Below are 12,500 nucleotides of genomic sequence, written 5' to 3' on the forward strand. Positions count from 1 at the left end.
AAAGTCTTTTGTAAACGGTTGGTTCTTGGTTGTCGAATTTCCATTTTTAAACCAGTATTATATGGTTTCTGAAAAGCAGTGGCCCACTGAGCTTGTGTCGTTGCTCCATTTACCCAGTGCCTAGGCCCTAGAGGGAGGCTGGCAGCTTCTACACACTTCGTATGTTGTACCTCTTATATACAACATTAATTTGATCAAAGTACATGAAATGTGTTAAATATAATGGTCAGCAGGCAGTGACAGCAGCCAGCAGCACATGTGGCATAGCATTATGTACTTCACTTAAATTGTGGTACATGTAATTATTCTATCATGATTTTCCTCAGGCTCACTGAATTTCCCACCCTTGTCCAAGAATTTGAGTAACACCTGTGGAAGGTAGTAATGCTGCAACTCATGCATGTCAGTGCACGGTGCACACCAGTAATCAGCAAATCACAGTGCAGTGTCCTCTTGTAACTATGGAACAATCATGGAGAAGGAAGACTCCAGCCAATGGAAAGGTTCTTCAAACAATTCTGGCTTTCAGATTGATTTTTTATGAAAATTCAATAGAAAAGTACATATTTACATATCCCGTAATGTTTACTTTTAAAAAAAATACAATTTGCTATGCAATTGCTTATAAATTTGGTAAATTGTTTAATGACTTGGTGACCTCAAGCAATCCTGGCCTGCAAGTCATCACATGAAATTTCATTATGTATAGGGGCACTGCCAAGGGCAATACGACAGTAGTAACAGTAATGAGATGAAACACTGCAGCAATGAGAAAGAGGCTTAAGACAGTCAGTAAGAAGAGAAGAGTTGATAAAGGATTGGTATGAGTGTAACTTCCCCTTACATGTATGGAACATACTTCATACATGGGTGGAGAAGGCCCCCTATACAGAGTTAGCAAGTGTTGGGGGTGACAAAAACTGGTGATGACTCAGAATGCCTAACTTCATAGATGTTTTAGCCGCACATGAAATGTGAAGTCTGAAATTAAGATCATAAGTAAGGATAACTCAAGAATGTTCGAAGTAGAAGAGAAGGACAGTTGAGTAATAGAAGAAGATATAATTGTCTGATCATCATCCTTTAAAATGTCTTTAATGTGATCATTATTATCATCTTTATTAATCGGCAGCACATTAAGAGGGGCTGCCTCCTGAAGCCTTGGGTCCTGGATCTATAAAAGGCTCTGCATCTCAGAGGGTTAAAAGAATAAAAATCCTGGATGTTCATCCTACTCTGTGTAAAAGAATGAAAACTTTTCAATTTATAAAAAATTAAAGTCGGTCTAGACCTTCCTCATTTGTTTGAATAGTTACATTATATGTGCAATATCATTATATTTATTTTCTAGCTAGCAGTTGTATCCAAACCGAAGACCTGGAAAGACTTGACAGGAATGACCAAGTTATCAGGTAGCCTAAACGAAGAGGCCATGAGCCTGGTGAAGACATCATGAAGTAAGTAAGGTACATCCAGGTTTCTCTTCAGGCCATAATCAATCCATCACCAACAGATGGGTGGGAGCAAGAAGAGGCTGCCATATGAATCAATGACAGTGTAATGTGGCTAGACCACCATCTCCACCGATGAAGTTACAAGTCATTTGGTATTGCCATCCCCCCCACCCCATCCCTCCATCTCACCTGCACTAGTTATCCCAGGAGTACACCCTCACACCCTTCTCAGTGAGTGCCATCAGGTAGGGGTCTCCCTAACAGTCACCTGCAGCAGATCCAGCACAGTGTCTGGGTGCCGCAACTGTTGCAGGCAACTCATGGATCTAAGTTCCCACACATAAATGCTCTGAGTGGACTCATCACTGGCAAACACCAGCAGGCTGCAGCCTGGGAAGGGTGGGGATGCCAGTATGGAGCGAGTCAGCACCTTTTGAGTGGTGCCTCCTTGGAAAGTGTATACTGGCTGGGTCGTCACTGTCCGCCTTTCTGTCTCACCTTCCTCCGAAGATGTTACTTGCTGCAGAAAACACACCGTGTGGCGGGCGTGTGGGTGGCGCTGTGAAGGGCGGCAAGATACCAGCACATGGCAGCTATCGTCCTCACTGGACACTGAGGTGAAGGTGCCATCCAGGGGTAGCTGGTGACTCTTGGCTTCTCCTGATGTCCCAGCCTCCACAAAAAAGCATGACTGTAAACGTGCCACCAGCAGGCCATCCCATGTCAGGGAGGAGTCCGGCCCCGGGTGGATGTATGTCATGGAGACAGCTGGGCCTGAGCCGGGCAGCTCAATGGTGGCCGTGGGGCCGGTTGTGTTCCGGGTGTCATACTGGTGCAGGTGGCCAAAGGCTGTACCCACATAGAACACAGTCATCTCGGTGGTGCTCCAGGAGCAGCACCACACAGGAGCAGAGGCAATGAACTGTGCCACTGATGCATTGGAGGAGATGTTGGTGATCTTGACCATTCGATCCATTCCCACTGAGAGCAGCAGGTTGCGCTTGGCTGGGCTGAATGCCAGATCCCGAATTTGCTTCTGATGAAGAGGCACATAGCGTTCAACTCGAAAAGTCAGCAGGTCAATCTTCTTAACGCCATACCCAGGAAACATGCCCACCTGGCTGGGCATGGACACCACCACCATGCCTAGCCATTCACTGTAGGCCATCACACGACACCCACCCTCCCGACACACCTCCATCCACTCCTTGAATACCAACCTCTTCTTGAGACTGCTGGACTCCCCAGGCTTGGAGGACGACACCCCTGCGTGACGTGCTCCTGAGGCCGATGCCTTCAGTGCCTCTAATTCCTCCTGTAGCTTCACCACTAGCTGGCTTTTCAGTTCATACTTTAGCCTGGTCTGAGCATGTTCAACCTCCAACCTTCGCTTCTCCTCCCGCTCCTTCTCCAGCTCCTTCATGATCTTCTCTTTCTCAGTTGTGTCCAGAGCCTTTATGTTCTTGGCATAGATGATCCGGATGTCCTTCTTGGTAACCTTAGCATTGCACTGTGGGCATTTTCCCCTATTTCTTTTAGTGCTTCCTTGAAGCCACTTGGAGATGCATTCATAGCCAAACAGATGGCCACACTTGAGGGAGGAGAGGCGATGATCGCCCTTGTTGGTCCACGGATCAAAGCAGATGGGGCAGGTCTGTCCTTCATCATCACTTTCTGGAGAGGGTGGAGCTGGGGCTGCATCTGAAGCACAACATGCACTCTCATAACTTACAATGCACTGAATAAGGAACAGTGGTACTCAATGGGTATGTTCAGAATTAAATACCTAATAACATATCAAGCCAGCAAAACAAAGACTTGCCTAAACATGCATGAAGACGGCTACTGTTCAGCCCTGACTTTTGACAGAAAATGGTTGATGATTACAAAGTAATGAGACCTTCATCATATCACAAATTTAAAAGACAATAGGAAAAACAAAGAAGGAGATGATACGTAGCACTACACTACTAATACTGACATAATGTCAAACATGGAATGGAAGTAAAAGATGTTAAAGGTCAAGAGATGGAAAAGACAGGAATATGCAAGAATAAGTTTTATAGGTAGCAAAGACTGGCCACTTTTCTACTCTTGGAAAACACTATCAGAACAAATTAACATTTGGACTTCCAAGAAAAGGAAGTGGTCATAGTAGTTCCAAAAGTGCAGCAAAACACTCTACAAGAATCTAACAAATACAAAAGTAAATCCAGGCAGGAGAGGCCCGAGGGAGGAAGTACCTGCAGACTGTTTCTTAGGTGTAGAGCTTAAGGGGACAGCTGAGGTACTGGGTCCAGCCACTCCCAGGGTGTTGGGCATTTCAGTTGTATTGGAATCACTGTCTTCAACATTAGAGCCAACAGAAATAACACTAACAGAAGATCTTCTTTCTTGGAGCCCACTAAAGAGTGTTGGTATAGTTTGTTGCTGGGCTTGAGAACCATCCGGTGGCACAGAGGGAGGAGGGGTAGGAGATGGGTGTGAACTGTGACCTCCCTGAGAGGAGGACGATGGATGTTGTGGCTCCTCAGGCTGCAGTGGTTCCTCTGCTGCTGCTGCTGCCGGTGCTGCTGCTGCTGCTGCTGCTGTTGCTACTGAGTGCTGTCCCTGCTGCTAATGGCAAAACAAAAGATTGTAATTTTCTGCAACCTAAGTGAACTTGAGAGTCTTATCTGGAACTCTACCTTGTGATATTGAAGAGACCTGTCGCTCCAGTAGTCAGACAAGTGCAACCATACAAACTAAAGTTCATGAGAAGAATCAGACTAAATGTGTTCTCTGATCAAGATGCCCCAAGTAATAGAACAACTGACCAAGTCTATGGTCACACCTGCTGCATAATAAGAAGCCTTGCCTTCATACTAGCTGTCTTTACAACTCTGATCTTGGTACATGTAATGTTACAAAAGAAAAAAATGTAAGGACATTTAAAAGAGAAAAGACTAAACTTGTGTCAGACTGACCCCTTGAATTTCCTGCTGTTCCTCTTCTTCCAGATCTGAATCGTGCAGTGCTGCTGATCTTCTACTTCTGGTTTCATTGTTTTCTGTGTCTTCCTAATGAATTTAGAAATAATTTTTACAACAGGCAACTTTGATCTATCTATTTAGACATAGGAATTACAACAAAAGATGAAGAGATCAGACCCAATACACTATTTGAGTGCTTCAATGTAACCGTGAATTTCTGCAGTTCACAGAATTTTACTTTTCTTTTTTATTATACAAAGTAAAAAATCTTACTTAAGCCATGGTTAAAAACATTTGTAGTGGTGAGCAGTCCTCTCTGACATCACCAAGTAATATGTGAGATCTTGCCACAAAGTGATCTCTCAACATATTGTAAATGAACATACCATAAATGACCACAAAAGAAGACACAGTGAGAGGATAGGAATCTATTCCCTTGTATCTTTCTATTCAGACATGGCAGCTCATCTCTAAAGAGGACTTCAGCCTGGTGTATAGATGCACCATAGATAGATAATTTTGTCTTAAACAAATATGCAAATTTTTAATTTAATTGTGATAACAAGATCTCAAGAAAAGAGTTGGAAAGGTCTAACACAAATTTCTGCTCCTTAGTGAAAAATGACTGAAAGGTTCCCGTAGTAGTCCAGTGTAAGTCAATACATGTACAGTATATCATTCTCTTTAATATTATATGATGACTAGTAAACTTACAGATTCTTGAGCACTGGGAGTGCTGCTGCCTTCCTCATCTGCTTCCCCCCCTTCACCTGAAACACCAGTGCTGATCAGCCTCTCAGTAAAACCTCAACACCAGACTGACAACCAATAAATTGGCCTAAGGCACAAAAATAATATTCTTATTATCAATTAATAATAGACCAAATTATTTGTGTTGTCTGGTCAACATTTTGCAACAAATAACTAGACAAACAAAAGAATGCTCACTGTCTGATAGCAGATACACTGCCGCCACCACTGCTGCTGGTGCTGGCGCTGGTGCCACTACTGGTGCTGGTGCCACTACCGGAGCTGATGCCACTGCCAGTGCTGGTGCTGGTACCAGTGGTGGTGGTGATGGTGCTGGTGCCACTACTGCTGCTGTTGCTACTCGTGCTGATGCTGTTCTTGCAATCTCAGGGCTTGGTTCATCCTCCTAAGATTGCAGAAGCCATAAGATAAATTGCAGTATCAAGAATTCAGTTTGGTTGTGATTCACATCAGTACACATCCGTGGTGTAACATCAGTAACATGCAACAAAAGAAAAATTATAATAAATAGTTCAAAACTGATGTCATTAAGTTTTGTTAAATAACAATGAAGTATTACTTACACTATCTACTTCAAGAATACTAGGAGTCCTGCTGCCTCCCTCATCCTCCTCTCTTTCATCTGTAACACCAATACATATCAATGAGCCTGTGAGTGACACTTCATGAGCAGGACCAGAGTAACACTGAACAAATGTGCTAATCTGATTAATTCTTTTCTTTTTCATTTGTTTATTTATTTATTTATTTTTTATGCAAGAGGGGAAACTCCCAAGGGCAACGAAATATTAGAAAAAAGGCCCACTGGAACTGCAGGTTCCCTAAAAAAATTTGAAAGAATTAGCCAAAAGCCAGGAACAAATGTCTTGAAACCTCCCTCTTAAAGGAAGTCAAGTCGCAGGAAGATGGAAATACAGAAACAGGCAGGGAGTTCCACAGCTTACCAGTGAATGATGATATTATGGAAATCAATCTACTTTTCAATGTCGTTGTGATGTTACAATGGAACAGCCACAACACAAGAGCCTCCATCTCCCCCTCACCCAAATCCAAATATCTCATGTAACAGAAGATGCAATTATTTCATTCTGACAGTAAGTTCCTTTCTTTAAAGATCACAATATAAAAATCTGTTCATTAGTTCACAATTCAATTTGCTGCAACATTCTTACCATCATCAATGTCCTCCTGGGTGATGTCGATGACCTCTGTAGCATCAGAGTCATAATCCACCTCCATGGCCTCAAGAGGAACCAGTTGTTCCGTCATCAGTGCTTCACGCCACTTTCAGAATTTTTCTGACGTTCTCTTAGATTCTGAAGGAATTAACTGAATGAAAGTTAACTTAAATCAACCTAACTTATCCTGCAGATGAAAACACTAATGTTATTTTAATATCATACATCCACTTTTTTTCTTTCATGATAGTGAAGTATTATTTTTCATAACAAGGTTTGCAAGTGATGTCCAAAATAAGAAGATAACCCACCTTGCAGTAAAGGCTCCCTGTTCTTTGTGTCTAGGTGTCCGTGCTACAGGAAGATGACATCTTGTTGCACTCTGGAGAAAGGCAACAGGGGAATATTAAACCCACTTGCAAATGATCAACAGACTGGCAAGTGAGATCAGGTGCAAGTAGCGGCAAGGTCGTGCTCCCCCGCTCATGTGCCACGTTTAGGATAGCAGGAAACTTTTACATAAAACATGCCTTGATTTTTACCTCAATGATGATCTGGAACAAAAGTTAGAATGATTTCGGAAAGTAATTTTGGAAATACATCAATTTATATGTAAAACAGAAAGAAAAAGAAAGACAGAGACAGAGGGTAAAGTGAAGCACGGTTGGAAAAAAGAAGGCAAGCCTGTGATCTATGGAGAGATGGCACTGGTAGGGGAATCCCAGTGAACCCCAGAGACACACTTAAACAGCTGGTTTAAACTGCATTGTGTATAATGTCTTTAAGGGGGCATTGACCCAACTCCCTCCCTTAGGTTACATTAAGTTAGTGTCCTTAGGTAGGATGTCCAAGAGTGGTGAAGCCCCCACAATTAAGTTACACTAAGTTGCATTACATTAGGGAGTTTCCAGTGTGGGGCAAGCCTCCCAATTAAGCTTGGCTTGGTGAGATAAGATTAGGTTAGGCCAGAAAGCTCCTTGTTGTCAAAATATGCATATCATCCTCAGACTTTCCACTAAATGTCCAAACATTTTGGCTTCCTCCATGATAAAATCCCTTTCCCACCAAGTTCCCTAGTTTATTGGGATAAAAGAGAAAAAGAAGACAAGATTTATTGTATTTAAATGCAATTTTACCAGGAAGGATAGAGTACATAGTAACTTAAATGTCAACATAGTGTAGTGGAGATAAGGGACGTTGATATCACCTGATTATTGACTGAGCTTTAAGGATATCGCCTAAAGCATAGTATACTATATATTTTTTTTTCATCTTAGACTTTTGAATGTTCTCAAATTTAATTTATTTTAGCCTCCTCCCCACCCTAGAAATTCACTTTTCCGCTCGCTCCCCAAGGCTACTTGTTCTGGACACAGACGGCAATATAATACACAAGGAATCGTTATTAGTAAGATTTTATCTTTGAGCCAAAATGAAGAGTGAAACACGCTGATGAGTTACATAAACATCTCGCTTTTTCTCTCCATAAATTACTTATCACATTTTCAGCTTCGATATATAATGCAAAGTGTTATCAGTGGACGAGATCAAGGAGGCCACATATCCTTTATTAGCAAGGGCCAATAGAGTTGAGGCTCTGCAAACTTCACCACCTCTAGGATTACCCGCTCCACTCTCACAGCCTCCCCTCACATGACGTTCAAAATAAACAACCCCTTTATGTGTCAATTAGAATCAAGTGTCACCATCTCTTACCTAAAGTCAACAGGTAACTGGTGAAGGTTGTGGGAGACCTTTGGAGGTGAAAACACTAGTCTATCACAGCTTTTCACAGGTTAGGTAAAAGCTTCTTTGCGCGCTCTGTTCGTGTTTACCATTTGCCACAGAGAATGTATCTTGAGCGTACCTTCTCAAGGGTAACACGTGTATTTGGCGACAAAACGACGAGAAATGACTACACCACTATTAAATCAAATAAAAAGTTTCCCATGGTATTATTTAGTTCTCATATTGGTTGTTAGTATATTTGCCCTCCTCTAAAGTTCACTACAATAGTTTATATGAACATAAAAGATCCGAATTTTTAAACGATTTGCTCCCTCACTACAAGGGACGGATCGAGAGGTAACCAAGAACTGTAGATGAGTAGTACTGAGGTGGCTAGACTCCATAAAAGGGGACCAACAACTAAATGGAGTAGTAAGTAAGCAGTGGAGTACAAGAAATGCCATCTGTCTGGTCGAATGGAGAAACAAATATTGCTGGGTTGAGACTAAACTCGAGTTAACTCAGTTCTGAATGATAGCGATCCTGTGCAGGACTGACATATATCAAGCTACATAAGTATTTATTGACTGGTCAAGGTCGTCAGGAGTGTAGTAATCCAGAAACACCGAATATAGAAGATATGCTGTGTCACTGTTGGATATGTGACAGAACAGATTTATGAGTGTAGGAATGTCACTACTCTAGAAATCTGTAGATGTGCTTTGCAGGATTTTCAATTTTTGTGTAGGAGATGTGCTGGATACTTATTTTTGTGTGGGAAATATGACCACCTGTGTGTAGGATGTGTGCCAGTACTTCAATTACTGTAGGTTTGTAAGAGAAGTGACTACATCCCTGAGAGAGAGAGAGAGAGAGAGAGAGAGAGAGAGAGAGAGAGAGAGAGAGAGAGTGAGAGTTTGGTGTTGTAACTTCACCACCACATTACCAATGCAAAAAAAAAATAAATAAATAAATAAATAAATAAATAAATAAATAAAATAATAATAATAAATAAATAAATAAAGCAAAATATTTTGATGTCCTGATGTGTTTACGTAAACATTCCTCACCACTCCTTCTCTTCTTCCTCCTCCACCAATACTCCTGTTGTTCATCTTGCATTAACTTGAGGTAATCTAGAACGAAACCAGAGCGGCTGCCACCCGGGAAATTATTCCCCTTCTCTCCCACCATTTCAACCTATAAAAATATAACCTTTTTTTTTTTTTATTAACAGTTATTGATGGAATTCAAGTTGTCTTATAATTTACCACAATCAGTATCTCGTCTTCACTACCTTTAGCATATTGACAGAACTGACTCATTTATTGAAAGTTGATAAGTTATGAATAGAGAGAGCAAAGATTCAGGGACCTGAGAATGAATATTTATGAAATAGAGAAGGCATCTAACTAGTGTGATATTCTCGTTTTTCACTGTGTATGGTATAATGATTGATCAAGTGGGCAAAGAAAGACCGAGCGTTTATAAAATGTTTACTCCAACGCTGAAGAGCTACGGTGGGGTATCTGGGTGCAACAATAACTCGTGAACCAGCCCACGCCAGCGGATACTGCATGGGACGTGACTACAAACCTAACACGCCTTAGCTCGAGACTCTCCCTTCTATCCTGGTATAATAGAACATGCTTTGTGGTGAGTTTCATGCTTCTCACCTCTCGTCCTTCGTTGCACCGTGCACATCTGCTTCTGTTTATAGATCACAAGCCTCTCTGCTTCCCTCTCCTCCCGTGATGGGCAAGGACGTGTTACCTGCCGTGCTAATGGAATGTCACTGGAAAATTAGGTAAAGGAGATGGAGGAAATAGGGAGGAAGGGAAGATTGTGCGTAGCTTTTTATTGTACTGAGGAAAGTGCTCTCTCTCTCTCTCTCTCTCTCTCTCTCTCTCTCTCTCTCTCTCTCTCTCTCTCTCTCTCTCTCTCTCTCTCTCTCTCTCTCTCTCTCTCTCTCTCTCAGCTTCAGCATGCTAATGGCTATAATATAACCTTTGATCGCACCAGCTTGATTTTTGCTTACTTATTTTTGATTGCTTATATCCCAGGAAAAGATTAGGTATGTAGAGTAACCCAAAAGTCACTAAGTCACTAGTGAAAGCTGATGTAAAGTTGTTGTAAGTGTTCCATCAGTACATTGCAGCTCCTTCTTTTATACCATTACCTCTGTGTTGCGAATACATGTTTTTTTTTTTTTCTGTTTATTGTTACATTATCGTTCTAATTGTGAAAGTTGCAGCAGTGGTTGCAAGTGCACTCTGACTCTACTGCTGTTTGATTTTAAAGTCGCTTATTCTTTTTTTATTCCGTCACTTGCAAATAATTTCTTTGGAGCTGCTGTGTGCTTTGCGAGACTCTTCGTTCAGTGCGGCGCAGTGCGACATACACCAGCAGCAGGCGCCGTTGTTATTTTTCATGGAAAATAAAAACTGACGTCCCCATTAACTCCCCTATACTGGAAAAAGAGTCGTTGAATGACGCCAGTGGCCTCTGTGAGTATATCACTAAGAACCACATTTTGCCGTCTCACTTTCCCAAAGGATAATGGACAAAGCCATCACAAGGCCGTAAGCCAGCTGTTGTTGCTATGAAGATGCCTTAGCGAGGCGAAAGCTTGGCTAGATCTACACAGACCTGAGAAGGCCTCTTCCCGAAGATCAGCCGAGTGACAGAGTGATCATTTCCTGGAAAAAAATGACAAAATGAACGCCTCAGTTGCTTCACATTGATGCACAGGGTGTGTTTCAGCCTATGCAAGTTTGCACTGACACAGCGAATGGATGCTAGCCGTAAGGACGGGCACTGCGTCGTGTTCTGCTTGCATTTCGTCCATGTGTGAGCGATGGTGGGAATCACTGCACCACGTCGTAGGCAGGCGGGGGCGTCTCGCATTCCCTGGGCGCGGCGGCGTGAGTGGGCGCTGGCAGCAGGATGGCCACGTGGTAGGGCGGCGGGTCAGTGGTGGCATCAGAGGCGAGAGGTGTCTCCAGGCGGTGGTCATTGGTGTCGTGGGGCCTCAAGATGCCGTAACTGACGCCGCGTGATGCCTGGGAGTGAGATCGCGCCATTCTGTCCCGGGCAAGGGCGTGGCCGTCTACCAGATCAGGGGTGGACATGGACATGCGGACTGGGGGGCAGGGGAGGTGACGCACCAGTCGGCGGTGAGCCAGGGTGGGCGTGGCGAACAGCGGGCGGCGACGAGCAGGAGAGGCGCTGCTTTGATCAAGGGCGCAACCGCGGGCATCGTCTTCCAGATTGAGGCGATGGAGTAAGATGGCGCGTGTCTTGGTGTGAAAGAGCGACACTGAGAAGCAGACGAGGAACAGCAAGATGACCACGAAAATGATGCCCACCAACTCGCCGCGGTAGTGGAAGTTTTTTAGATAGAGGTGGGCGGGTACTAGCAGCATGGTGACCACGATGAATGCTGCCCACACGCACCAGTTGATGCCGCCCATCCGGAACAAATTGAAGTTATCGGGGACACGAGAGTATACCGAGGAGTTAGCGGAGGTCCTACGGCCATGGCGAGTGGAGGGCACGCTCAGGCGGGTCAGGCATGCCTCATCTGGGGCCGCTGTCTCACCAAGGGGCACGCGAACACTCTCCTCCTCATCCTCGTCAGTTGATGGGCGGGAGGAACCGAGCCGCCGTCCCCGCCCTGCTCGGCCACGCCCTGCCTCGCCACCACGCCGCCCTTCCGCCTGTACGGATTCGATGCGCTGGAACCTGAGGAAAAGAAACACAGATATGTAAGTGTGTGTGTGTGTGTGTGTGTGTGTGTGTGTGTGTTCGAACGCATCGCTCAGGGCATTGTATTCAGTGTTGGCGTAACATGGTAACTGGAGTGGTTTAGCTTCATTTCAGTCAGTAATTGTGTAGCTATACTTGTACGTACTTGTATGTACCAAATTGTTATGCAAGTATTGTTTTCAGAGGAGGAGGAGGAGGAGGAGAAATAAAGTGACCGTTAAAAGTAAAATCATTGTCAACAATAACAATTTAATAAATAGATGTTATGTAGTTGAAATATTTCCTTGTGTTATCTAAGCTTAGCATTCTCTCTCTCTCTCTCTCTCTCTCTCTCTCTCTCTCTCTCTCTCTCTCTCTCTCTCTCTCTCTCTCTCTCTCTCATAAATTTACTCTTACAAATTGCATAGCCATTAATACTACGAATACTAATACACATCATGAACCCTTTTGATCAACAGTTCCTCCTTTGCCTTACTCCTCCCGTGTTGCATGGCCGTGTGGCGTGGCGTGGCGTGGAGTATGGAGTGTTACCTGTGCACTGGGGTCACCATGGGGTAGTGGCGAGCTTTTGGGCGGTACAGACACGGGGACCCGACGAACTGAGCACCCCGCTGGCCGCACGCGCTCCG

General features: G+C 43.7%; 2 protein-coding genes across 10 annotated transcripts in view; both read right to left on the minus strand.

Moving 5' to 3' along the window:
* Positions 1-519: 519 nt before the first annotated feature.
* On the minus strand, positions 520-8,508 carry LOC123508117 (E3 ubiquitin-protein ligase RFWD3-like). Of its 6 annotated transcripts, none has more exons than XM_045261605.1 (9): positions 8,092-8,508; positions 6,687-6,757; positions 6,370-6,526; positions 5,761-5,819; positions 5,375-5,582; positions 5,141-5,196; positions 4,421-4,513; positions 3,698-4,070; positions 520-3,155 (listed from the first exon to the last, which is right to left on the minus strand). In XM_045261605.1, the coding sequence occupies exons 3-9, from the start codon at positions 6,464-6,466 to the stop codon at positions 1,696-1,698; spliced, it is 2,346 nt and encodes a 781-aa protein (XP_045117540.1). In that variant the 5' UTR covers positions 6,467-6,526; positions 6,687-6,757; positions 8,092-8,508; the 3' UTR covers positions 520-1,695. The 6 variants fall into 6 exon arrangements, with proteins under 6 accessions (XP_045117540.1, XP_045117539.1, XP_045117541.1 ...); XM_045261604.1 differs by having other exon boundaries at positions 6,370-6,513; positions 8,092-8,507; XM_045261606.1 differs by having other exon boundaries at positions 6,370-6,513; positions 6,687-6,929; positions 8,092-8,507.
* Positions 8,509-9,586: 1,078 nt separating this feature from the next.
* LOC123508122 overlaps positions 9,587-12,500 on the minus strand; it is a 14,563-nt gene continuing 11,649 nt past the window's right edge. For all 4 annotated transcript variants that reach the window (XM_045261619.1, XM_045261620.1, XM_045261618.1 and 1 more), the window contains 2 exons: positions 12,403-12,500; positions 9,587-11,847 (listed from right to left, as the gene is read on the minus strand). The exon at positions 12,403-12,500 is cut by the window's right edge and continues 47 nt beyond it. In XM_045261619.1, coding sequence (XP_045117554.1) covers positions 10,971-11,847; positions 12,403-12,500 — 975 coding nt within the window. In that variant the 3' untranslated portion in view covers positions 9,587-10,970. The remainder of the gene's footprint in view (positions 11,848-12,402) is intronic.

This window comes from Portunus trituberculatus, chromosome 24 (assembly GCF_017591435.1).
Source record: "Portunus trituberculatus isolate SZX2019 chromosome 24, ASM1759143v1, whole genome shotgun sequence".
Lineage (NCBI taxonomy): Eukaryota > Metazoa > Arthropoda > Malacostraca > Decapoda > Portunidae > Portunus > Portunus trituberculatus.

What these genes read in the sequence shown, in the direction of transcription:
- LOC123508117 (XM_045261605.1), bottom strand. Translation starts at nt 6,466, where the DNA reads ATGACGGAACAACTGGTTCCTCTTGAGGCCATGGAGGTGGATTATGAC. An exon ending in CTCCCAGTGCTCAAGAATCT is followed by an intron (nt 4,514 to 5,140) that starts GTAAGTTTACTA and finishes TAAATTCATTAG; the next exon opens with GAAGACACAGAAAACAATGA. An exon ending in AACAGCAGGAAATTCAAGGG is followed by an intron (nt 4,071 to 4,420) that starts GTCAGTCTGACA and finishes TTTTGCCATTAG; the next exon opens with CAGCAGGGACAGCACTCAGT.